Genomic DNA, 27,668 nt, shown 5'->3' with positions numbered 1-27,668 from the left:
CTAAAATTAAAGTTAAAAGTTTTAATTGAGGAATCTGATCCACCGGGCACAGAATTCTCTGAAGATAATCAGTGGCTGGACAGGTGACCTAAACAACATGGAAAACATAAGGCTGCCTGGGGAGCATTAAAAGTTGACTGTTTTGGCTGGCTTCGTATCTTCCAGTTCAGCAGACAACCATCGGTAAGTACGATGACGTCGAAGAACTTCAATGGCTTTGAGTTCTAAGGGAGTGGCCTCAACACCAAGGTCTTCTAAGCCAGGCAGGTGAGGCAATTTCTTGTCAGTGATGTGAATCTTTGAATACATAAGAAAACACAAAAGATCCATGAAAACCAACCAACATCATCAAATTGCCCACCCTTGTCCCTGGTACATAATCTGTTTATCTACACTTCTCCAAGCACGAGGTACATTATTGAGACTTGGTACACTTCATGAAATTTGGAGGTTTTTCTGCTTCCTGAAATTTAATGTTAAAAGGCAAGCATGGCAACAGGTTCAAAAGAGAGATCCTAAAAATTCATATGAAAGGTGGCTCAGTGACATCTACTAAACACAGGCAACCTTTATAAAACAGATCAGTTTCCTACCAGATAAGTAGTCAAAGGATATGAATAAGCAGTTTTCTTAAAGGCAGTTTCCAAAAGAAATATAAGCTATAAACAACTGTTGGAAAGAACGTTCCAAGTCATTAGGAATAAGAAATGCAAAAGAAAACAGCTCTGAAGTTTCATCTCATTTCCATCAGATTGGTAAAGGTAAAAAAAAAAAAATACTAACTGTTGGAGGTGGTGGGCAGACACATTAATATCTATTGGTGTAGCTATGACTGGTCCAACCACTCTAGAAAATAATTTGGAATTATACTAAATAACTAAACTCTATATATCCTTTGACTCCGGGATACTACTATGAGACCAGTCAAAGAGAAAGGGAAAGGTTCTATCTAAACAAAAATTTCTATAGCATAACATTTTATATTAGCAAAATAAGTGGAAGGATAGCAGTTGGCCATCAACTGGGGAATGGCTGAGAAAATTTTTATATATGAATATGATGGAATATTAACATACCAGAAGAAACAGTAATATGAAGAATTTAGAGAAACTTGGCAAAATTTGTATGAGCTGATGCAGTGAAGAAAGCAGAACCAGGAGAACACTGTATATAACCACAGCAGAAGAAAACACTGAAAGACTTGAGGATTCTGGTCAAGTACTTCAGTCATGGCTTCAGAGGTATACCTCCCACCTCTCAGGAAAAAGTGGTAAAAAAAAAAAAAAAGCTACAGAATGAAGTGCACCTTTTCAGATGCTGAATATTATGTTGAAATGCTTTGTTTGACTATTTCTATCTGTTATAAGGGAGGATTTTCATTGCTGGGGGAAGAGAGAGCTGTGGTGGAAAGTCACTGGGAAGTGACAAGTGACTGAAAAAAAAACTTTTTTAGGTGAGAGTGATATAAAAAAAAAAGAGAGAATAAAAGATTTTGTAAGGCAAATAAATAAAACTTCCTACCAAAAACCCAAGAGACTGGGAACTGAGAAGAAACAAAGGTTGTTCTGTGTGCCATTCAGTCTTCTCTTTCCTGTATCTTGGCTGTACCTCTTCATCAGGCACAGACTCTCTACCTCAGCTCCTGACTGACAGGCTGCCAGAATTTATGTGGGATTTGTTTCTCCCCAAGCATTCTTTCTGCTCATTGCTTTCTTATTCTAGGTGTACTCCAACCTTCTACTGTGGTCTGGAGAAGAAGAACAGCATTAGGGAGAACATGATAACAGTCTTCATGTATCTGAAAGGCACAAAGAGATATGGATTTGTTCTGCTTGGCCCCAAAAGGCAGAATTAGGGGCAAATGGAAGAAGTTCTAAGAGAAGTAAATTTGGGCTCAATAGAAGGAAAACTTTCCTACAGAGTTATCCCAAAGAAAGAAGAGCTATCTCAGGAGGCAAAAAGTTCCCTAATCCTGGAGATCTTTAAGTGAAAGCTAGATAAACATATCAGGAATGTCAAAGAGGTAAATCCTTTTCAGGTACAGCTGAATTACATGAACTCTGAGGTTCCTCCCATCTGAGATTCCATGAGGGCAGCCAGTCCATGATACTTTAGATGTCATCCTACTTAGAAGGCAGGGAAATTAATAAGGATCATAAAAGCATAGACTTAAATCTATAAAGGACCTTAAAAGTTATCTAGTCCAACTCCTTCATTTTATAGTTAGAGAAAGTGAATCCCAAAGACGGGGTGACTTAGCCAAGGTCACACAGTCAGTAAATGTCAGAGGTGGACTCCAAAGTCTGAGTCTGATACTTTCACTCCAATACCAGCACTCTCTCCACTAGATCTGGATTCAAAGCCTATCTCAGACACAACAGCTGAGAGATCCTGAGCAAATCACTAATGCCTTTTGGACTCAGATATATGTAAATTGAAGAGACTGGACTCATTGGTCACTAAGGTCCTTTTCATATCTAAATCTAGGGTCCTGCCTAAACATTCAGGTGAGAAACTAGACAGGAGCAGGAGAAGAAATCTTCAATGGTCCTGGGGTCTATAGCTGACCACCTGACCACTTTTATTTGTCCCATAACAATAATGAAACTCATCCTCACACTTTTTTGTTTGTGACTGAAAAAAAGGTTTTTTCAAACATTTGTCAATTTCAAACTTTAGCAACCTAAAAATAGTTTGGCTTCTTAAAAACCAATATAAGTTGGTTATATACTATAAGTTAATAGTTCCCTAGGGGAAGGATGGCTTCTATTCCTGCATTAATAAGGAGAGTGTATCTAGAATGAGGCAGGTGAGGGCTCCAGTCTATTCTGTCCTGATGAGATCATTTTAACCAACAGTACTGTCTTCAGTCCTGGGAGAAATAAAAACCAAAACACATTCAGGGAAAAGTGAGCAGGATGGTGATAGGACTTGAAAATGGGTCACGTGAAGTATAATCAAAGGAACTATAGATGATTAGCCTGAAGAAGAAAAAATTCTGGTGAGACATCACATCTATCTTCAAATATCTGAAGGACTGCCATGTAAAAAAGGGATTTGATTCAATCCCCTATATGGTAAAGTTGTAAGGAAAAAGATTATTGCTATAATACAAAGAAAAACATTTTTAACAATTAAAGTTGTTCAAAAATTGAATGAGTTGCCTCGGTGAGGTAGTGAGAAGTAAGGGTTGAAGCAGAGGGAGGATGATCACTCAGTCAGGGATGCTGTAGAACAGAGGTTCTAAATTTAGTGTCTACATCCTTATAGCTGTATTTCAATATAATTGTAGTTCAATATAAATGTATTTTAATATAATTGGTTTCCTTTGTAATCCTATATTGTTTTATGCATTTTAGAACATTATTCTAAAAAGAGGTCCATGGCACAAAAATGGCTAAGGTCCCTTGTTACAGAATAAATATTTGAGTCTGGTTTTTTGGTATCCTCCATAGCAGCAGATAGTACACAGCAGGAATATAGTGATAGTGACTGATGACTTTCCTTCCAATAGGTATGAAATGCCTGGAACTTAAGAGAATCTAACTTCACTCACGTCAGTGGCTAAGCCAGGATTTGCAAGAAGAGTATGAGTTAACGATTTCTACACGTCTCTGTCCAACAAAACAAGGAGAATGCTTGCTGATGCACACTTACTCGCTCTATTTTATCCCTTGTGGTCCAGGGATCAAACGGACTCAGCTCAAAGATTCTTCCCACCAATCTGGAAACAAACATGATGTATATGAATGCTCTGTATCTCTGCACAAAATCATTTTAGCTAGCTGAAAGAATCATACTGGGAGCTGCTAAAGTCTGAACTTCATTTTTACAATCACACAAAAAGCTCTCCGTACCAGGTTCAAATCCCATTTGTGACATTTATTACCTGTGTTGTTGAACCTCCCTGGGATGCAGTTTCCTCATCTATGAAATGAGAGGAGTGGGATTTACTGCCCTCCAAGGTTCTTTCCAAATATGAATTCTGAGGCTTTGGGATTCATTCTGGGGCAGCACTGCCTTGAACTGGTGGTTAAGTGAGTTAGTTCTCTATATTCAGACCACATATTATGTAACCATTCACCTGACACCACAGCCTAGGCACCTTGCCAAATGCCCTGCTGCCTCATGTACACCTTCTGCTCTCCATTTCTACCTGTTGCTAAGGTAATAATAACCAAATCAATCTTACCAATGCTATTGGAAAGGGCATATTAAGCTAAGTTCCTTACAACTACCTCAACCAGAGGTTTTGCACCTGGTGTCTATGGATTTGTTTTATTATTTTAATTAATGTTAATTATTACAGTAATAATTATTAAAATGCTGATGATTATTAATAATGATTTTTTATAATATATTCTATAAAAATTAATAATTACTATTAATATTTTGGTATGATTTGTTTCCTTTGTACATCCAACCAATTGTCTCATAGAGAAGGGATGAATTTCCTCTGCTTTTTGTTAAAAGGATATATGGAATAGCTAGGAAGTCTCACCTTTATACCCAGTGTGAAAAAGGACACCACCGCATAACTCAAAACCATTGGCTCTACCAATAGTAAAGACTCTTAAGGTTTGTAATTTTATTTGTTTGATTTATGTGACTGGTTAACCTTGAATATGCATGTTGCTATCCATTTTTATACTGCCTCCATCTCCTCTTCCCTATTATTTTTTACTTAAGGGAAGCTGAGAAAAGCTGCAAAAATACAATAATAACTGTGACTATGACAAGACTGTTCTAAGAGAGAGCAAAGGCAAGCATTCCTGTTTGTTTCTCTCCGGAGAAGGATTCCAACAAATATCTTACTTACTGATAGGCAAAGCGTGGCATGTAGTATGGAAGGTAGGGCCTGTGAGCCACAGCAAAGACATATTGCACCAGGTCATATAAGAGGTACCGGTTCGGCCTAGAAAAGCAAAAACATGTGCTCCTGAGATGCTCCTTCCACAGTTGTTTTTGGCTCTTTAGTTACAGAAATTTCATAAGAGGTGACCAGGACTGAAGATAATTTAGTAAGAACTCCATGAATATTTGACATAATTCAGAAGGGAAAAAAAACAAAATCGTACAAAAAGCCAAGCAGCTTCCTTCAAATTTATACATTTTACAACAGTATTTTAAAGTCCCACTCCGTTGTAACAGCATGCTATGGAAGGGAGCCTGGGTGCTCAAAGTTAATGTCAGTGGTGCTCAAGCTGGAAAAGTTTCTAGTGCAGATTCAGCAATGGACAAAACGGTATGTCTATTGTCCTTCCATATAAAGTCCATCCTAGTTGGATGAGCAAGGAAGCCCATCTCCAGAAGGCTGACCACATGGTTATAACTTTTTCAGTGTCAGAAACTCAACAAGACTGTCTTCAAAAGCAGAGGGCCTAAAGTAAGGTAGTAGCTGTGTGATTAGTGAGTTCAACTGTGAGTGACTGGAAACAGATTGTATATGTGGAGTAAGGGGAGACAGAGGAAGAAAAGAAGAGGGAGACAGATAGGCACATAGAGACAGAGGGAGGGAGAGAGAAGAAGAAAGAGGGAGAGCAGAGAGCTTTGTGAGTGATCTGCACACAGGTTATAATTAAATTCAAAGGAGTAATGAGGTGACCGAGAGTTTAGAAAAAGAAGATCCAGAAGAGAGACTTGGAGAAAATCTACTTAGATGGCATGACATGGAAGAAAAGTCAGCAAAGGAGACTGAAAAGGAACAAACAGGTAGGAAAACCAGGAGAGATCAGTGTCACAAAAACCCAGAGAAGAGAGAATATCGAGGACAGAAAAATGACCATATAAATCATCATCAGACCAGTTGGTGCTCAACTGGCACTGACTTCTAGTACACAAGGTCATCTCTTTAAGACTTAGCTCAAACTCTACACTCTGCAAGCAACCTTTCCTGGCCTTCTCAGTTGCTAGTTAGTACCTTCCCTTCTGAGATTATCTTCTTCCTACCATGTATCTTGCACATACCTAGTAATTTACATATTTGTTTGTTTGTTTTTCCCTATTAGAATGTAAGTTCCTTGAGGGAAGGGACTGTTTTTCCCTTGCTCTGTATTGTCAACAGCTAGTATAGTGTCTATCACATAGTGAGTATTTAATGAGTGCTTGAGACTGACTGAATTCTATGTAGACCTTGGATAAGTCACCTAACTTGTCTGGGCCTGAGTTTTCTCATTTGTAAAAGGAGATGGCTAAATTACAAGATATTCAAAGTATTTTTCAGTTTTAAAATTCTATGCTTTTTAGACCCCAATATCTTAAGTTTACAGGTTTTCATAGAAAGACAACCGAATAAATAGTTTTGCGCATCTATATACTCCATACCTATCAATCCAACTGATAAGCTTGGGATCTAAAAGTGGCTGATCACAAGCTCTGTAACAGCTGGCACACATGGAGGAAAAAATAGAACACTTTTTGTATCTAAAAAGTATGGACTCACTGCTTAACTAACAAAGGTCTAATCTCAAAACTATGATGGTTCAGCAAGTCCAAATGCTGTTCTATTTAAAAGTCACACTATGACAACTGACCCAGGAAGAAACATGACAGCGACATTTAGTAAAATCTGAAGAAATTTCTATTATTTAATAAATCACATTGTGCATATTGATAGGATACCAGGTATTATTTATTTTCTCCATGGAGTTCATCCCCTAAAATAGCCCACAGGGAAAGCACTGAGCTTTCCTGGGTTTTATTAGCTCTAATCCTAAGAAAGATATTTCTTCTGGTATGGAACTCAGGATTGGTTTATTGACCCAAAAAGTGCATATCTACTAAGGGCTTCCTGCTAAAGACAGTAAATTAGCTGGTTTTGTTCTGATATATACCTAGAAACTGATGAATCCAAAGCTATCTTGTTGGCATTTCAGGGTGAGACCAAGAGAATGTCTATCACTCCTCTCCCTCTCTGATCTTTTCCTCCCACCCCTTTCTCTCTTCCCTCCCCTCTCCTTCTCTCTCCCCCCCACCCCAGTCTTCCTCCCTTTTCCCAATCCTCCAACAGATTTGGCTTAAGACTGGGGAACTGCGTACTCTCCAGGTCCTTTGGAAGTTAACACAATATAAAGAAAACATATTCAACGTTGGTTGGCAAATAATTCGGGAATCAGATAACAGTTCCTGAAAGTCTAACTTCAGATAATCACTTGACCTAGCAGTACCTTCAGTTTTCTATTACCCCTTTTAATGTAGAAGAAATTTGATTCCACAACCACCAACTCGCTAAAAATTATTTTGTTCAGGTGCAGTGTAATGAACACTGAATTTGTAGTCAGGGCCTAGGCTTGAATCCTAGCACTGTCATTAATACCTATGTGACCTGGAACAAGTCCCTGAAATTTTCTGGCCCTCAGTTTCTCCATCTGTAAAATGAGGGAGAGAACTCTACAAAACATCATATAAGAGGTACGAAAGTGAAAATCCCTGTATTAACTCCCTGAGAAGAGGAATGATAAAAATAAATGACTACTAGTAACAGATAGCTGAGGGACACTGTTATCAAGAGATCAGATTTTACCAGGAAAGATTTAAAAATTTCACATTAGAGCCACCTACCCAACGAGGGCATAGGTCTTCCCTCGGGCATCTGGATCCTTAATTGCATTGATAATGGCTTTGGATACATCTACTACCTATGAAAAAAAGTTCATGTTAAAACAATCCAATTACAAAGATTACTGACAATCTGAAATAATTGAAATGACATTATCTATTTTCAGAAAGTCTCTTTAATAAGAATACTTTATATATCTCATTTATCTTCATAATAGGTGTGTGGTTTTGTGGAAATGTCACTGGATTGAAGTTCAGACGACCTGGGTTTAGATCTGCTATTTACTACCTTGGGCAATGATTTAACCTTTCTGAGACTCCATTTCCTAAATTGAAAAATGAAGGGGCTGACCTAGATGATAGTTAAAGTCTTTACAGCACTAACTATGAATCCTGTGAAGTACTAAAGACAGGTCTTGCCAGCCCCACATTAGAGTTACTGGACAAAAGTCCCAACTAGGGCGAACAAATGAGAAATGAAGAGGGATGCAAAACAGGTCACAGTGAAATCAAAAAGCTGATGACCATCATTTCATCATACATTAAACCACAGTTTGGAACCAGAAACTTTCTGCACTGCCATCCTCTCATTCTGATCTCAATTTATATGCATCTTAGATTGTAAGCTCACTATGGTCAACATCTAATATTTAGATGTATCTGTAATCGCAATAAAAATTGATAACCCCTCCCTTCCTAGGTCCTCTCATCCTTGGTAGCTCTTATCTATGTTCTAGAAATCTTCCACAGAGGGATTACCAACACACTGGAAGCTTTCCTCTGGTTCTTCTGACACTGCATAGGTTACAATCAAGCAGGCAGTCTGCCTACTGGTCATCCCTCAGTCCTGCCCCATGGCTACTGGTCCATTGTCTTCACTGTCTTCTCTAGCTGTGCACCTCTCTGAAGACCTTCACTGTGGCACTTCTCTTCCACAATTCTTGGCTGGGCAGCCTACTTGGGCCTAGCATGCACCTCTCTGTTGTGCTTAGCAGGCCTCCTTAACAGATGAGATTAGGATCACGTCTTATTTACCTTTGTATCTCTGCTAGTGGCTGCCACAGTTTTGTTTAGAGCAGGCCTATGATTTCACTGGTATACCAATGAGGAAATGTCCTCAACCAATGCAGAACAGCAAGTGCTTTGTGACCTACAGTATTAGCTGTATGAGAGCATGAAGAGGTTAAGTGAATTGTCCAGAGCCATACAACCAGTATACTTCAGAGCAGGAAATGAACCCAGATCTGAGGCCAACTCTATTCATTATATCATACTTTCTCTTGGGGCACCAAATTACAAAAATTAGGCGTTAATTCAATTAATAAGGGTTTACTTTTAAACAAGAATACCTACATAAACTGGTTGTTTCACTGTCTTTTTGCCCAATGAAATGAGAGGAACACCACCAAACCAACGGATATCTAGCAGAAAAGAACAAAAACAATCCTAAGAATATGTGAGCAGTCACACAAGACCTACATATGTACAATTACATACCACCAATACTGTTGATGTTAAAAGAACTATAGGTAGCTTTCCCTCTGAAGAATTTTTTTTTTTTAAAGTTTTTTTCCAACTTATTCTGAAGATCTCCTTGTGAGTTAGGGAAAAGAGAGCTTTTTCAGAAGAGAAAGCTGAAGAGGTTAAATGCCTTTCCAAGAAGAGCCAGGAAGAGACTTACCTCCCTATCTAATGTTATACATGCTCCAATGCAAAGTCCCCCAAAATAATTGATCCACAACTTTCTTAGGAGGTTCCCAGGGCTACTAATAAAGGAGCAATTCAAAATTTTCAGACTAGCTCTAGAAAAGGTCAGGATCCTCACCCCACTGTGAGGATACACTAGCAGAACAGCAGAAGTTGGTCAATGGAATCAGAAACTAAAGTCAGGAAGTCTAAGGCTACTATCCTTCATCCTGACAATTCAAGTTGAATGCCTCAATGACACTGGAAATGCAACACTTGATTCTCTTTAGAGAATGGGTTTAGCAGGGGTTTCTAACCATCTTTTTTAGGGTCATGGCCCTTATGGCAATTTCGTAAGACCTATGAACCCCTTCTCAGAATAACATTTTAAATGCATAAGATAAAATACAAAGGATTATAAAAGGAACCAATTATACTGAAATAGAGTTATCAGAATATTTTTTTAAAAACAAGTTCATGGAGCCCAGGTTAAAGGCAACTGCTTAGCATCTTCTCACAAGTGCTGAGGTTGATTTTCTCTTGTGCCGTAAGCATGATGGCTAAAACAGCTTTGTGAATCAGTATAAAATCCCAGTCCATGAAAGTTTTATCACAGATGATTCACCATCACTTCTATAGCAATAGCTCACTATTCCCCAGAAATTGTTACTAATATATGAGTATATATATGTATATATATTCATATATATGTGTGTGTGTATACATACAGGCAATCTCTAACTTGTGTGTGTCTCTCTCTCTCTCACATATGAATCATGACCTGGCAACTGCCTTTTTATGATCACTGGACATAGAAATTCTGCTCTCAAATGATTCCTCAGGCTTCTCTCCCCACCCCAACACCTGCTCCCCACTGCTCTCTACTTTTCACTGTGCCCCAGAGCTAGGTGGCAGGATGGGGAAAAGGGGAAGAGGCAGGAACAAAGTGTAAGGTTGGTTCTAACCCCATCCTTCCATTCTGCAGCTCACCCAGTCCAGGACTTATCTCCACTTAGACAGCATCCATTGGCCCATCTTGTTTTCATCTCAGAAAACCAACTCAGGCCTAGTTCCTATGAAGAAATGCCCAGGACAGCCTAAGCCTGCATATATTTTACCTCTGAAACATAAATAAATCCTACTTCATAAATCTTATAATTGAACAGTCCCCTTTGAAATAACTTAGTCAAAGCCCTTTTACTCACTCTAGGAATATCTTCTTTAACACCACTGACATTTAGGATCAGGCAGCCTCTGATTAAATACTTATAGATACCTCACAAAGCAGTTCATATTTTTGGCTAACCCTGTTAGAAAATTATTCTTTCTACTTAAGTCAAATCTGCTTCCCTCTTTAACTGTTTTACTTATGGACTTTAAAATTATACAGAATAAGTTTAATCTCACCTTAATATGATATTTCAAGAAGAGATTGATCACTACTTTAAATCCACTTTCCTCCTATCTCCTTCTAATATTTCTTTGATGAGATAGTTGAGTCTCACATCATGATCCCCCATAAATACTTTGCAACTAGAAGAGCCCCTGTCACACATATATTTGCCATTACAGAATATGTATTTGTCCCGTTAAGTCCCTGTCCCAATCTTAGCCTGAAAATCTGGACACCACTACTGATGTGAAATGCATACTTGCAAAAGTGGGAAAATATGAGCATAGAACATTATATAAAAATAATGTCAAACACCTTTGATGTTTTGGTTGGTTTTGCTAAACTACTTCTTTCTTTTCCATTTTCAATCTTTGTTACAAGACAAAATATCTAGAAAAGAGGACCATAATTACAAATGAAATGTCATGTAAAATCAAAAGACATCAATTTTTAAAATTCATTTTTTAAAAGATGGAATGCATACTTGCAAAATAATTGAGTAATCTATCCTCTCTTCCAAAAATGTCTGAGGGCTTCATGATGATGGCTTCAGGAAATGCCTCTCTCACTGCTTCATCTCCAACAGCCTATCCAAAATAAGGAATAAAAACAAACATTGTTCTAGAAATGAACAAAGCTTCTACTCTTTTTTGCTAGTGGACTGGTACCTGCCTTCCGAAGCCTATATAACTCTCTCCCAGTTGTGATATTAATAGATAACTGTCATAGAAAATTTAAAAACCTTGGACTTAAACTACTTTAAAAGGTCAGAGTGCAGGCTGACTAAGATAATAAAAAGGATTCCAACAAGAGGCTTAGTACATGTACCAAGAGAAGTAACAGCAAAAGAGGGGTGGGCTGACAGATCAAATACCTAGAACAGTCCGACATGAAAAAGGCCCACACAGAGTAGACCCAAATACCAGTTAATCCCAGGAAAATCCAATTATGTTCTAGCCTTCATACCAGCAATATTTCAAGGCTATCCTGAACTTTCGGAGAATACTCCAAACCAAGATGGATAAGCCTTAGGGCTGTCTTGGTTTGGATCAGGACCACTAAAATCAGCCAGAACAAGACTGGCTTCTGAAAGTAAGAGGCTTAGTTGCCATGGCAAGAGACACTCTAGCCTCTCTACTAAATATACCAAATCATATTCCTATATTCCAATTCCAAGAATATTTTCTTTTCTATGTCAGGACTTTAAATGTGGCCAATGCCAGGGAAACACTACAATACAAAATCAGGGAAAGAAAAGCATTTCTTTACTCTGGACAGGAGACACTAACAAGGCACTGGCAAGCTCACCTGAATGTGTGAAGAGTCCATCTGGCCAATAAGATAGAAAATTAACCAGTCCAGAGGTTTCAGCATTCTAAGTGCATTTTCCCTTACCATAGAAAAAAGGCTTAAAGAAAAGGATGCAGCTAACAAAGTTTTAGATTTAGGTGTCTTCAAAGGATACAGTAGCCAGACAAGAATTAGGGAATATAAAGAGTCTAAGTGTGGGTACAAAGTTGACAGAGTTGCCATAGTTGGTGGTATGTGACCACCAGAATTTCATTAGGAAGCTCATCTTCCTTCCATCATGTTTTAAAGAACAAATGACACTAACCCTGTGACCCACTTCCCAGCCCAATCTGACTGACCTTATTTCTCATGTATTTAGAAGTGCTCCTGATATCAGCATTGAGATGGGAAACATGAATAAATGTTTCTACTCCAGCCTCCTTAGCCAACTGAGCTATTGTCTGGGGAATGGTAGCAAACACATCTGAAAAGTCAAAGTTTCTGGAGGAAGAAAAAAAAGACATCAGTAAAGAATTCAAGAACTATGATACCATGGTATGGTAAAAACAGTGCAGCACTTGGAATCAGAAATCTAGGGTTCAAGTCTCACTCTGGCCTTTACCAGTTATGAGACCCTGAGCAAGTTACTTAAGCTCTCTGAGCCTCAGTGTCTTCATCTGTGAAATGGGTATAATTATATCTACACTACCTATCTCTTAGGGTTGTTGAATGAAAAGTACTTTATAAAATTTTGTAGTTGTTCTTGACCTTTTTGTGACTTGGACCCTTTCTCAGAATGTAATCCTCTAAACTTTTATGTTGAAAAACAAAGAAAATCAATTATAATGAAACAGTTATTAACATATTTTTAAAATAAGCTCCTGGATCCCATGTAAAGAACCTCTGCTTTAAAACACAATAAGTGTAAACTATCATCATAAGAACCAATTTATATCTACCTGAGAGAGACTCTGGTTTCCACACAATGTTTATAGCTTATACCAGGCAAATTTTCATAGCATCATAGATTTAGAACACAATCAGGACCTCAGAGACCAATCAAATCCAGTCCTATCATTTTACAGACGAGGAGGTTAAGTGACTTGCCCAAGCTCACAAAGTAGCAGAGATGGGATCTGAACCCAGTTCAGAACCAATGGTCTTTCCCTTCTATTACCAAGTATCTCTTACTTATTCTGTACTGCAGAGAACCTTATTTTATAAATGGAAGTGACAATGGGGCCCTGTCCAAAAGAAAGAATTACATCTCAGGGGCTCTATCCTACTAGAGTTATGGTCAATCCCTGTTCTCCCTCTAATGTGCTCAGCTCATGTCCTCTACAATTTCTTTCTTGATCTGCTCCAGTCCCTCCAATCACTGGAATAGTCCTTCCCTGCTCCAAGGATGGCAGCATGATACAGTCAAACAAGGGCAAGAGTTAGAGAACAAAGGCTCAAGTGCTGATTCAGCTATCTATTTACTTCCTGCACAACCTCAGGCAAATCACGTGACCTTTTTGGGTCTCAGCTTCCTCATCTGTAAAAGGAGGGGATGGAACTAGACGAATTCTAAAGCCCCTTCTGCTCTGAATCTGTGCTACCTCCTCATCTAATAATGGGCAACAATCTCTGTTCCTTACTTGCTCCTTACTTTCTGCCCCACCCTGCCGAAGGTAATGAATGTTAAGCCAAAAAATGGATGATCAAACAGGAGGAAGAACAGAGATTAAAGAAAGTTCGTGTCATCTACTTTCTTCTCTATATGACTACTGCCACATCCTTAATGCTTTCCATAATGTCAATGACACCATAACCATCAGTCTTGGAATGGAATGAATTTACCAATCTTGTTCATGTGTCAGAAACATATTTATAGAATGGGACAAAAATCTAGAGACATAGCAAAAGCATTAGGAACAAGCACTGGGGTAACCCTGTGGCACTTTTTCAATTGTTTCTAAATATGTAACTCAGCAAAGATACCCCAAAGTATGGGGTGCTGTGGGGTAAATTCTATAAATCCATTAATTAAATTCTCCTTTCTTTGTACTTCTCTACTCCTATCAGTAACAAGTACCTTTAGTTTACCTAGTATCTTTTCTCTCTGTTATATGTACCAATATATGTACAAATCTTTCCTTCTGTTTCCTCCCATTCTGATTCATCTCAACTCCACTCCTCCTCCTCAAGTCTACCCACCCCTGCTTTTCACACAGTCATATACAGACCACTAACCCTTTCCACTCTATTGTTAACAAGCCCCCTTATGCCTTAAGATCTGCTCTTCCAATGTTCCTTTTACCTCTTTAACTATAACCTGGTCCCTTGAACTGTTCCCTAGAAGAAGCCATTACTTTTCCCCCTCCCGACTCCCTGACCCATGTCAACGTCCAAGATCACTCTTCTACTTTTCTCAATGGCTTTAGCACGTTGCTCTGTTTTCCTTTCATTCTCTTCAACATCTCCACAGTGCTGATTACCTTTCTAACAACCTGGTCTCCATCTCTAATCTACTTCAACCACACTCTGGAACTCACCATTAACTCTGAAAATTATTTACTCTCCGTAATTCTGAATTCTGAAACCTTCCTCTCTGCCCTAAACTTCTATCTGAGAAAGAACAGTCCTTCCTCAGCATGAAATGGGCTACAGGAAAGTAGTTAGGCAGCAATCAGGATGAGAAAAATGGGACACCTACTCAACTATTCCTGAGCTGGTCTTTGCAGTAAACCTCCAATACTTGTTAGATGTGAACTCCCAGAATTTTCACATTCAAATATGAAGTTCACAAACAAGACAAATAAAGATGTTTTTTTGATTATTCATGCCTGTTTATCTCTGCTAATACAATTACTTAAGAGTTAACTATAAATTATAACATCATACCCCCAAGTCTTCCTGATAACATTAGATCTTCATCATGTAAAATACACTAAGCTGCAAATCCTAAGTACAACGCTCTGAATTACTTAGTATAAAGGACTTTACATCCCTGGGCATCCAGTATCCTTGGCCAAAAAATAAGCAAAAATCAAATCGTGAAAATTAAAGCTCTGGTCACTAAGACCAAGAGAGGGGTCTTTTCTTTCACTGATACCAAAATATACTATTTACTTAGGAAGTGAAGAGAAGAGGACTACTGAACTCTATGGCTAGGCAATTTACCCCCAAATTCTAAAGCCTCAAAGCATGTCAGAATATAATCTATGTCTTGTTATTGTAGATTTTACAGTTCTCACACATTCAAAAACAAAAATGCTACACTTCATAACTGCCTGAAGATGTGGGTGACTGCCATTATTGTCTCTCAGAAAAGGCAATTAGGCCTCTACGACCAAAGGAGTCTTAATAGAGATGCTACAATAAGTAGGACAAAAAATGAAGATTAAGGAGAGTTTAGAGATCACAATCCCACTCCTTCATACACAATTTTGCGTTTAATGTATTGTTAACAATTTGTCTAACTAAATATAAACTATATTGTATATATATTGTTTAAAAATTTTTTATGTGTTTTAACCCTTAACCCTAAAACTACATCCTAGATATCTAGAAATTCTTTTGTATCCCTTACCAATTCAGGATGGTGCCAAGTAAATACCAGGTGCTCGATACACACTCGTGACTGATGGATAATAGCTGCTGGTCAGAAAACTCTAGGGAAAAGGAAGGGGAAAAACAAAACCGAGCCCCGTGCACTCACTTAGTTTCCCAATCTCGTCCAACAAGATTGATGACAACATTGCTGTGCTCCAGTGCCCTCTGAATGGTACTTTTTCCCTTGGCATTCCATTCCTATAAGAACAGCATAAGATCAGACTAAAGAATACTGGATGTAGCCACATACAAAACAGAATCATCAAAGTTTGGGCAGGTCTTCAACTGCTTATTACTGTATTTGCAAAGAAATGACATTTTATGAAGGCTTCATTTGATACTACAGGAACGGTTTCCAGGGGTCAACATGCTTTGTTTACTTCTCTACACTCCTCCTACATGTGGAGAAGGTAAATATTTCCAAAGGTTAGGAAAAGACACCATGTAAAAGTATATTTTCTTTGGGGGAACTCATGGAATCAGAAAGGCAAACATGGCACTTCTTACTTCTCTATCTCAGGCCACCAGGAAAATCAAGAAACCACTTTTCTCTCCTGACATCTAGCCAGGGAGCCAAAGATAGATTTGGTAGAGTTAAGTTCCTCTTCAGATAACATGTAGCCATAGATAGGAGAGGTATAAAGGACTCCCCTTGGTGGTCAGCATCTAATTTTGAGCACTAGTAACAGCTTAGTTTTTTGAGACCTGTTTAGTTTCCATTTTATAGTCCAAAAAATGAGATCCAGAAAGATGTAGCAACTTACCTAAAGCTACAAATACAATTAACAGGGCCTAAATTTTAACTTAAAACAATTTCTGAATTTCAAAAGAGAGTTCCCTATAAAATGGTTAAGGATTTAGAAAGGACTCTTGTATCAAATATAAACATGAGGTATTTAGTTTTTTTAAACACTTTAATAGAAGGGCAATGGAGATTTCTCAGGACAAGCTGGTGACTGCATTTAATATACTAATGTGTATTCCACAAAATAATAACACTAGCTATTAACAGCTAACATTTATATGACATTTACTATGTAACAGGCACTATGCTAAGTACTTTACAATTACTATCTCTTTTGATCCTCACAACCCCGGGAATAGGTGATATTATTATCCCCATTTTACAAATGAGGATACTGAGACAAACAGAGGTTAACTGTCTAGCCCAAGGTCATAATCTGAGGCCATATTTGAACTTGGGCCTTCCTGACTCCAGGCCCAGATCTCTATCCACTATACCACCTCACTCTGAGAGAAGGCGGAGAAAATTAATTTGAACTAGGCTAAAATGCAACTTATCCCTTTACCAGGAGTCAAGACAGTTAATAGGGGAAAGGGACATGAGAATAAGGATGATTTTACATGAAAATGGCAAGGGAAGGGCCCAGGAGGAGCTCATATAGAATAGAGGAGTAGGACAAACAGCCATCACAAGGGCCTAAGAACAAGACCCACTGAGAAGATATCATGAAGAAAAAACAAAGTCTTGAAGACAGAGCTTATGACAACACTGGTCCAATTAGTGAGGAAGGAGGCTGTGCAGACACCTTCATTAGAATGTGAACTCCTTGAGAGCTCTCAAGGAGTTCACATTCTTTTTTTTTTTTTAAGAAGTTGGGGTTAAGTAACTTGCTCAAGGTTACATGGCCAGTTATTTCTGGGTGTGGTGTTGAGTGTCTGAGCCCGGGATTCAATCTCTAGGTCATCCCGACACTGGAGCCGGAGCTCTTACTCACTGTGCTACATGGCTGCCCCAGGAGTTCACATTCTAATGAAAGTGACAGTATGTAAATAAGTAGGTCCATATAAGATACATACAGAGTAGATAGAAGGTAATCTCATAGGGAAAGGCACAAGCAGCTGATGGGATTGGGGAAAGCCTCCTGTCTGTGATGCTGGGGCCAAGTCATGAAGTAAACCACGAAAACTAAATGGCAAAGGTGAAGAAGGAGCACATTCCAGGCATGGGAGAAAGCCAGTTCAAAAGCAGAGACAGGAAATGGAATGTCTTGTGCAAAAAAGAGCATGTAAATCACAGAGTATGTGGTGGGATATAAAGTGTAATAAGCCTGAAAAGGCAAGAAGGGGCCAGATTATGAAGAGGTTTAAATATCAAACAGAAGACTTTGTATTTAATTCTAGAGGGAATATGGAACTAATGGAGTTTACTGAATGGGGAGCAGAGTTGTAGGGGGAAGTGACAGAGGGAATCTTATATTTTAGGAAAAACATTTTGGCAACTGAATGGAGGATGGATAAGGCAACATTTGAGGCAGAGAGATCATTCTGAAGGCTACTGAAATAGCCCAGGAAAAAGTAATGAGGGTGTATATTGGAGTGGTGGCCAAATGGAGAATAGCATATAGATATGTGTGTGTATATATACATATATGTATGTGTGTATATAGATATAGAAATAGACATAGATATATGAGAAAGACATGAAGATAGAACAAGATTTGACAACAGATTGGCTACATGGGGTGACACCAAGATTAAGCACCAGGGTGATTGGGAATGTGGCAGTGCCCTCAGGAGTGGCAGCATCTGCAGAAGGTGGGGCTTTTCCACCTAAGGTAGTCTGCCAACATCTTATGCCATGGCTTCCTAGTGATGTGGATTCTGGGGGAGACTGCCACCCCCACACAAGGCTCCATACTCTGAGGCAGAATCAACGCCATGACTGGCCTGGTGACCCCACTGTCAGAAAGCTGGTACAATCTCCTCTTGGAAACGGAGAGCCAACTCAAAGTCATCAAAAATGTTGGCAAGATTGAACACTCCTTTTGGAGGATGCAAGACAGAACCAGCTACAGGTTTCACTGATGGAGATGTGATCAAAAGCTTCCTGGCTATCAGCTGACCCAAGATGAACAAGTTGTGGCTAACTTACAGTGTGATGACAGCAGTGGCATGAAGTGAGAAGCCACCACAGATGATCTGATCAAGACTGTGGAGTAGCTGATTCGGATCCATCAGCCAACTGGCCAGGATCCCACCTTCCAAGAACCTCTCTCCATGTTTTGCACCTGGAGTTTTCCCCCACCCTCCTCTTTCTTTAGCAGAGGGAGGGACCTTTTCTCAAGCCAGCTTTCCATAGTCCCAAGAACCACAGTTTGCCCTGTGTGGAAGTGTAGTAATTTTTGGAGCTGAAGCCAGCTCCTATATTGGAAATGGGTGGGGGGTGACAATATTTTCATGCCTGGGTTTTCACCTGTCCCACAGTTCAACTGTCACCAGGGACCACCAAGCCTTGGTCTTCTTGGACAATTGTCCTCTTTCGTAGCTCTGTGGCTGAAGGGAAGATCTGTGACTCTCACTCACTGTTCTCTAGTATCTTCGTATTTGGATGTGCTGGGGGTGGGAGGGAGGGGATGGGGTTCATTGTTTTTGAAGCCAGATCTCTCCTTTTGCCTTGCCTCTGAGAGCTCCACTTGTTCAGGCCTTGACCAGCAGGCCATGGGGTGATGGAGATCTTGGATTATCCCAAGAGAAAGACAAAGCTCTCTGGGGGAACTGCTGCCTTCAGGGACAAGGAGAGTGGGGAAAGCAAATGGGTTGTTGATTTCTGACTTTTAACAATTAAAGTAGAATCCAAGAGGAAAGAAAAAACAATGGAAAAGTTGAGAGGAGGGGAGGATTTGAAGAAAAGATAAGTTCTTTTTTAGGAGTGCTGAATTCAAGATGCCTACAGGACATTCAACTAGAGATGTCCAAAAGTCATTAAGTGATATAGAATGGAAGCTCAGGGAAGAAACGTGTACATACCTAGATTTGGTGATCATCTGTGTAAATATGATCACATCGAAGTCAAACAAGCAAGATAAAACAGAGAAAAGAGCCTTGGGGGAAACCGATAATTAATGAGTGTGACAAATGAAAAATGAGCAAAGGAGACGAAGGAGAATCGGAAGAGTACACTATCATGGAAGCCCAGAGAGAAGAGTATCCAGATGGATGGAGATCAACAAAGGTTGCATGCAGAGAGCTCAAGAACGATTTAAGACTGGAAAAAAAAAAAAGAACATTAGTCTTTGCAATTAAGAGATCACTAGTAACTTTGAAGGGGCAGTTTGGACCAAAAGGTGGTGTCAGAAGCCAATCTCCAAAGTTTAGAAGAGAGTTGAGAGGTGAGTAAATGGAGATACTTAGTGGACTGCTTTGTCAAGAACGAGATGAGAGATAGAGGACTATAGCTCTGGAGCTGGAGGATCAAGTGAGAGGTTTTTAAGGACAAGAAAGACAAGCAGGGAAAGAGCCAATAGATAGGGAGAAACTGAAGATTAGTGAAATGGGCAAGGAGGGAGGGGGAAATAATGCATGTAGAAGAGTCAGCTTTGGCAAAGACAAATTCTTTATGTGAGATTAGCAAGAAGGACAAGATAGTTGCAGAAAATATTTAAGTGGTGTGATGTTAGAGAAGGGGAGAAGAAGGTGCTCTCAGCAAATAGCCTCAATTTTTTTAGTAAAATATAAGGCAGGATCTTCAGCAAAGAAGGTGAGGGAGGGATATTGTGTAGAGATAAAACAAGAAGGCTTAGACTATGGAGCTACTGCTGTGAAGTGGAATAGTGGATTGACCAGGAAGGACCTGGAATAGATGGTAAAAGTAAAGGTGGACTATATAAATAAAGTTTTTGTGGCAAGGGTAAAGGTCTTCAGGAAAGTGCTGCAGATTGAAAAAGGGTATGACAAATACCAGAACATTAAAAAACTGCTTGATCCTCTAAATCTGAGCAAAACTGAGGTTCTATATAAAATTATACAGCATATAGTTTATACTCCAAATTCCCTCACAGTACAATTAAATTGATATCTCTCATATACCTGTCTGTATCTATATATAATAATATAAATTAAATTAAATTAATAATAAAATATTTTGCACACAATGTTTATTGAATGTCTGAATTACTGACTGTGTCTCTATTAGAGAATGGATGAAAGAAAGGAAAGCCACTGGAGAAGGCAGTAAAGTGTAGAAAAGTTAAGATACAGAGCTTCAATTATGACAGAGAAATTATCTGTATAGTTAACCAATCCATTTATGTGCAGCAGCACTTACTGTGGCAGTAAAAAACAGGAATCAAAATAGATGTGTATGACCATCAACTGGCAAATGACCTAACAAATCGTGGTTTGTGAGTGCCACTGAATATCTTTACACCAAAAAGAAATGACAAAAATGAAGAATTCAGAGAAATGTTGAAAGACTTGCAGGAAATGATACAGGGCAAAGAAAGAACCAAAAGAACATACACCATGGCCTCTGTAATATAAGTAAAACTACACTTAAAAATGGCTGAACTCAGGTTAACTGAGGTCCCTAAAAATACATGGTGAAATACATTTCCCTTCTCTTAGTAGAGGTAGAGGGTTAAAGGGACAGAATGTTGCATAACCTCTTCAGAAAGCCTATAAATCTCCTTTGTAGCCACTTCTCTTTGTTATTAGGCAGGGTTAAATGGGGAAGGAGGCATTTCAAGAAATGACTGACATAAAAAAGAACATCAATAGGACATTAAAAATAAAAAGGAAAAGTTAACCTGGAACCTGAGTGGATGAGCTTCCTCTTTATTTGGGAGCTGCCTTGCCCTCTGGTCTTGGGCAGGGCAGGGAACTGCTCCACTTTTTCACCCAGCTTTTATAATAACTCATGTTTGTGATGTTTACTATGTTCTTACCAAAAAAATAATCTGGCCCAGGTCACCCATGGGTCGAAGATAGGTGAAATCATAAGGTTCACACCGATAGGGAACAATCACCTGTGATCCCATGCGCCCTAAAAAGACAGAAAAGATGGGTTGAAATAAAAGGCAAAGCACCAATCTACACGGCTATGAGCACATACAGGCAAATCATGGGTGTCTGCTGGAAAGAGTAAACTGGGAAAGGGCTATTAAAAACTTTCTCATCTAAGGTTCCCTGCAGCCCTGTTGACTGGTTCAATCCAACTTGACCTCAAGTATATTTTGTATACTTTATCACCACTCTATCCTTCCATTCAGAATGGTCACTAGCCCCTGGTTTCAACCCAAATTGAAAGTATGATAGCACTTAACTAGGAGGTATATAGGTTAGGTAGGCAGGCAAAGAAGTTCTATTATCATGCCTATATTAAAAATATTTTTACAATATATATTTTTGGGACACCAGAGAATGTATAGGAAAACATCCTACAATTTTCCTTTGTTGTCCATTCTTGTATCTGCCATCCCTTACTGTTAGGAAATGTGAACTCCATGAAGGAAGAGAATTCTCTAAGTGTAACTTAGGAGCAATGCAGAACATTTCTGGAAAGCAGTAAAGGGAATATGCACAGAGTTTAGAATTTTAAACAAGGGATCCCATTAAGTGGCAGACGAACATCTTAAAGAGACTATATACTCAAGCAAGCTTACCAAGGTGATTGACAACATATCGACCCAAAAATCCTGTTGCTCCAAATACAGTAGCCACGATCCCACTGACTGAGGAGCGTCCACCTTTCCCATGAGGCATAACAGCATAATGAAGCTTTCGGTGGGACTGGGCAAGAAACACAGATGTGGCTATAGCAGTAATGCCAGATCCTTAAATATGACAAGAGAGAGTAACCAAAAATAAGCCAGAAGTTAACATGGGAAAGAATATGTATACAAAGACTTTTCCCCCCAAGACACTCCCAAGCATAAACTGCCAATCTTTACTCAACTGGCTTGTTAATAACACAGTTAGCAAGCTTTATGAACCACCTGTCATATGTAGAGTACCAATTAGGCATTATGAGGCAATACCTAAGAGCTATTAGACATGATTCCTCCCCTTTAAGAAAGTGCAATTTCGGTGGGTAGACTGAATTCATGAAAGACAACAATTAAGTCCTACTCTCTTTCCCCATCCCTGTTGTTTTCATCTACCCTGCTCTCATTGTAAATATCTTTAGCACCTGCTTTCCTTCCAAACCATCCCTTTCCATCATTCTATATCTTTATGTTGATCAGCCCACTAACACTGTAACTAAACAACTGTTCAACCACCAATAACATCCTCCTCTACTCCATTTTTGAAATACACTGGTATGATTATACCTTAGATTTCTCTATTCTTTTCCCTACTTCTATTTCTTATATTATCCTACTTCTATTATACCTATATGGAATATCAGCTCCCTAATAACAATTTTGATTCTGTCCTTTCTCAATCCTCATTCTTCTTGACCTCTCTTCAGCCTCTGACAATGCTGATCTCTCCTCTCTAAATTGTGGGGTCACCACTCTTTCCTGGTTCTTCTCCTACCTATCTGACCACTCCTTCTCAGTCTCCTTTGCTGGATCCTCATCCAGGTTATACCCACTAACCATAAGTATCCCAGAGTTCTCTCCTAGACCTTCTTCTCTTCTCCCTCTATATTAACATGGTGATTTCTTCAACTCTCATAAATTCAATTATGATCTCTATGTTGATCATTTTCAAATCTACCTATCCAGTCCTACCCCTTCTGCTGACCTTCAATTTCACATCTCCAGCTGTCTTTCAGCCATCTCAAACTGGATGTCCACTAACATCTCAAAATGCAAAATTGAACTCGCTATTTTCCCCGTGGAGCCTCTCTCCTCCCAAACTTCCCTATTACTGTTGAGGGAAGCACCATCCCCCCAGTCCCCTGGAATCATAACCTTGAGTCACTCACTCCTCATTATTGAGTCTCACCCTCCACATCGAATCTACTGCCAAAGCCTAAAGATTTTACTTTTGAAATATCTCTCCAAAATACGTTCTCTCTTCTTGACACCGCCACCTCACGCTTGTATCCTCTGTTAGGCTTTCAAAGTCCTTCATGACCTAGTTGCCCTCTCCCTTTCCAGTCTTTTTACACCTTAGACTCCCCTACATACTTCTCAATATGGTGACACTGGCCTCCTGGTTGGCTTCCTTCAAGCCCCAGCTTAAATCTGCCTTTCTCAATCCCTCTTAATTCTCATGCCTTATTCCTGTTAACTATTTCTTATTGAACCTGAATATAGCTTGTTTGTACATAATATATATATATATATATATATATAATTTATGTATATGTACACACACACACACACACACACACACACACACATTTAGTTGCTATTGTTTCCCCTATAAAATGTGAACTCCTTGAGGGCAGAGATTATTATCTTTTTGCCTTTCTTTATAGTCCAGTGTTTATCACAGTGCCTGGCACATAATAAATACTTACTAAATGCTTATTGAAAGACCAACTTTACAATCTAAAGATCATTCTTGGCATCTTGGCAAAGATAACAGTAGCAAAATTGAAGTTAAGCAGATCTATCTTCTCCCCATTAATCAGCAATGTCCTATCTACCCTAAGTAGTGCACACATCCTTTCCATGAGCCTCTTTTCCCTATACAGATTAAAATGAAAAATAAAAAATTTTTAACTTTTGTTCTCTCATTTTCTCTTCTATTTTCTCCATCAACATTATTCCTCAGTAAACATAAGAACCATTCTCATAAAAAATTATGATGATGATGAGTAAATAAGTTTGTGTGTTGGTAGTTATTGATGTCTCTTAGATTGCCTAGAGGCAGCATTAATATGATCTGTGATTCTTTTTCATCTTCCGTGATTTTCTCTTAACCTTGAAATCTCAAGTGATTTATCAAAGTTTCCAAGAGTGTGTTTTCTCTAGCACAGATATCCTTACTGTGCATCTCAAAAATAATATATTCCTGCTAGGGACAACTGATAACAAGTACATGGAACTTGACCATTTTAAGCTTTGATTCAAGTTAAGAGGTACCAGAATTCATGTACACTCATAACAAAAGAAAAGACAGACTTGTATTAATCTGCACAATTTACTGTTTTGAACAAAATCTGGCCCGTGAAATACCTTCAGAGTATGATGGTACAACAGCAAATAAAGAGAATTACCTCCATTCCCTCTCATTCACTTCTCACCACTTTGCAAACTAGCTTTTTGACTTCACCACCCAATGAAAAGGCCTTCTTCAAAGTTACCAAAATGTCTAAAATGTCAAATTCTTCTTGGCGTCTTTGCAGAATCTGACCCTGCTGACCAACCTCTTTTCTCTGATATGGCACCACTGTCTATTGGTTCTCCTATCTGACTATTATGAGTCTCCTTTGTTGGTTTATCATTCATATCAGAAGTCCTAACTGTGCACATACCCCAAATAAGTTTACCCCAAAGCTCTATCCTTGACCCTCTTCTCTTCTCATTCAATTCTGACACTCAAGTGTCACAGCAACATAGTGTCAGTGTCCTGGGCCTCATCAGTCAGGATATAATTATAATTTCTATGTAGCTGATCTATATATCTAGCTTGCTGAAGCTGACTGGACATTTTCCTATTAAAGTTGTGCAGGCATCTCTAACTCAACAACCCAAAACTGTTCATTATCATTCCCTAAAAGTCTACTCCTCTTCCAAACTACTCTATTTTATTAAGGACAGTATTATCCTTTCAGTTAGCAGATGTGTATCCTTGATCATCCTCTACTCTTCTGTCACCTTCCCCCTAAACACCTCATCTCTAGTTTCTAACTTTTCAATCAAGAAGCATTTATTAAATGCCTAATATTCATGTGATGTGCTAAAGAATAATAATAATAGTTAACATTTATATCATGCTTACTCTATGTCAGGCACTGTGTTAGATGCCACTATTAACCCCACTCTACAGGTGAGGAAACTGAGACAAACAGAAGCTAAGTGACTTGCCCAGGGTCACACAGGTAGGAAGTGCCTGAGCTGGATTTGAACTCAAGTCTTTCTGACTCCAGGCTCAGAGCTCTCTCTATCCACAGATACCTTCTAGCTTGAGGAAAGAAGATGAATTTGTTTAGGAACTAAGAATACAAAGACAGAGGATGAAACAAGTCCTACTCAAATGGAGCTTACATTTACTGAAGAATAGATTGAATAAAGAGGAAAAATACAAATAAATTCAAAATACTAAATACAGGGGAGAATGGCAGTAGGGGAAATCAATCAATCAATAAATATTTATTAAACACTTATTATGTATGTTACCATAGGAACCTCAAATAAAGTGAAACAATCTCTGTTCTTAAGGGATTTTCAAGGGCACATATAAATAAATACAGACTATATATAAAGAGAATAAATATAAAATAGTTGATAGAAAGTAAACAAAGTTGAGTAAAAGAAAGTCACCAGCAGTTAAGAGAATCAGGAAAGGATTCATGAAGTAAAAGCTGGTTCTACAAAATGGAGGTGAGGAGGGAGTGCATTCCAGGAATAATACCAAAAGAACTGTGACAGAGATAGAATGTTGTGTTTAAGAAAGGGAGAAGCAGAATAATACAGAAAAAAGCAGAAAAGACAGGTTAGAGAAAGATTGGGAAGGCCTTTAATGGCTAAAAAAAAGGCTATATTTAAAGGATACATTTGATTTTATAAGCAACAGGAAGCTAGTGGAGTTGACTGAGGCTGGGAGTGCCACGGTCAGATGTCTGCTTAAGAAAAATTAGTTCAGCAGCAGTGTGGAAGATGGACTGAAGTAGAGAGAGTTTGAAGATTAATTAGGGAGCCTCAAATATTGGGGCAAGAGATGATGATGGCCTGAATCAGGGTGAATGGGTTCTAAGTGGAGAAAAGGGGCCAGATGCAAGAGATATTAGGAGGCAGAAACAGCAAGATTTAGCAAGTGACATTAGAATAAGAGACAATGAACAATTAAGAATAATGTTAAGGTAATTAGTCTACAGATTTCCCATCTAACTCTATCAATAAAGGGAAATGAGGTAAATCTGGCACAATCCATGCTCTTGGTGAAGCCACACTGACTCTTAGTGATCAGTGCTCTCATTTCTAAATGCTCATAAGTCATCCTTTAAATAACAAGATCCAAGGCAAGCTCAAAGGCCAACTGTTTGCCAACTCCATACTGTTCCCCCCCTTTTTTTTGTGCAAGCCTCTGGGAATACAGAAATTTAGAAGCACTGTCTTGAAGAAACTGACGATCCACAGAGGATGACATCCACATAAATAAGTAGAATATAAGGAGGGGTATAACAGGAACAAAGGAGAGCTCAGGACAAAGTACCTAGGAAGGCTCTCTGGGGGAGGGAAAACCCCAAGGGCGCCAAGCTAACAGCCTCCTAACTGCTCTCCTCTAACGTCCCGCCCATGAAGAGCTGATGGATGGATGGAAGATGATCCAGCAAAGGAACCTAAAACAGGTAAGAAAGCTGAAGAGCTGGTGAAGCACCCGGTGGGAGGAGAAGTGTCTCACCCCAGAAGCTGAACACCACCATAGTGATGCGAAGAAAGAGCACAAGGAGCATGGGTCGGAAGAACTGGATCCAGTCCCTGGCTTTACTAGCTACTACCTTACTATTGCTGTGCGTGACCTTGGGCAAATCACTTCCCTCCCCGTCTCAGCTGCATCTGTCAATAGAGGGAATGGAAGATGATTCTATTTCTAAGGGAGGGAGACTAGAGCAGAGAACGGCTCGGGCTCCATAAAGTGGAGTGAGTGAAGAGAAAGGAGATGAATAAAGGTGAAGAGGTAAAGTGGGGCAGACTGGGAACAGCCCTGAACGCCGAGCTTCGTACACGTCTTAGAAGTAACGGGTTTGGGGGCAGAGGAACTGCGAGGTCAGCCCCTCCGCTCTCCTCTTTCTTCCCCTCCCAACCCGCCCCCCTGGTTCGCGTCCTCTTCCCCGGCCCCAGGGCCAGTCTCGGGCGTCCCGGAGACGAGCCGAAGGACTGGGTCAGTCCGAGGAGAGGACAGCCCGGGCCCAGGGAGGACGCGGCGTCTGGGGCTCTTCCTCACGAGTCGTGCGGAAGCCGCTCGGTTCGAAGCCCCGCAGCCTAGAATGCCGGCTCCAGCCGCGAGTGACACTTACGTGACATTGTCAAGACCCGGGGACTCCAGGCGACCAAGGCCGCCGCCATGATCTCCCACAATTCCACTTCCCCCGGCCCTTCCTAAGAAGGTACGACTCCCGAATAGGACCAAACTACCTCCAAGCGTTTCGTGTGCGCCTGCGCGAAGGTTGGCCCCACGGAGAGGAGGGGGCAGATTTTTATTCCCAATCAGGTAAAGGAAGAGATTTGTGTGCGCTTGCGCGGGATTTAGCCTGGGCTAAGAGGAGACTGCAGCAACTCTA

At 39.5% G+C, this 27,668-nt stretch overlaps 1 protein-coding gene and 1 long non-coding RNA gene across 2 annotated transcripts in view; both read right to left on the bottom strand.

Annotated features, from left to right (window-relative positions):
• Positions 1-27,668, bottom strand: part of LOC138171930 (uncharacterized) — a 615,043-nt gene that overhangs the window by 204,958 nt on the left and 382,417 nt on the right. The gene's annotated exons all lie outside the window — the stretch shown is intronic.
• NDUFA9 (NADH:ubiquinone oxidoreductase subunit A9) lies at positions 7-27,539 on the bottom strand. Its single transcript, XM_069101481.1, has 11 exons — positions 27,405-27,539; positions 21,928-22,098; positions 21,211-21,308; positions 15,630-15,721; positions 12,286-12,427; positions 11,121-11,223; positions 8,911-8,978; positions 7,561-7,637; positions 4,820-4,915; positions 3,658-3,724; positions 7-297 (listed from the first exon to the last, which is right to left on the bottom strand). Exons 1-11 carry the CDS (start codon positions 27,451-27,453, stop codon positions 127-129), a joined length of 1,134 nt encoding a protein of 377 aa, XP_068957582.1. The 5' UTR covers positions 27,454-27,539; the 3' UTR covers positions 7-126.

Source organism: Petaurus breviceps, unplaced genomic scaffold (genome assembly GCF_028583685.1).
Source record: "Petaurus breviceps papuanus isolate PSGF00001 unplaced genomic scaffold, PetGlider_PUasm1.0 470, whole genome shotgun sequence".
NCBI classification, from domain to species: domain Eukaryota; kingdom Metazoa; phylum Chordata; class Mammalia; order Diprotodontia; family Petauridae; genus Petaurus; species Petaurus breviceps.
Note: the sequence above shows the minus strand (reverse complement) of the source record. Positions and strands in the feature narration are given on the sequence as shown.

Coding starts and splice junctions, on each gene's coding strand:
- NDUFA9 (XM_069101481.1), bottom strand. CDS start 27,453: ATGGCGGCGGCCTTGGTCGCCTGGAGTCCCCGGGTCTTGACAATGTCA. Junction 22,099..27,404: donor CCGGGTCTTGACAATGTCAC/GTAAGTGTCACT, acceptor GTCATATTTAAG/GATCTGGCATTACTGCTATA. Junction 7,638..8,910: donor CAGTGAAACAACCAGTTTAT/GTAGGTATTCTT, acceptor TTTTTTTCATAG/GTAGTAGATGTATCCAAAGC.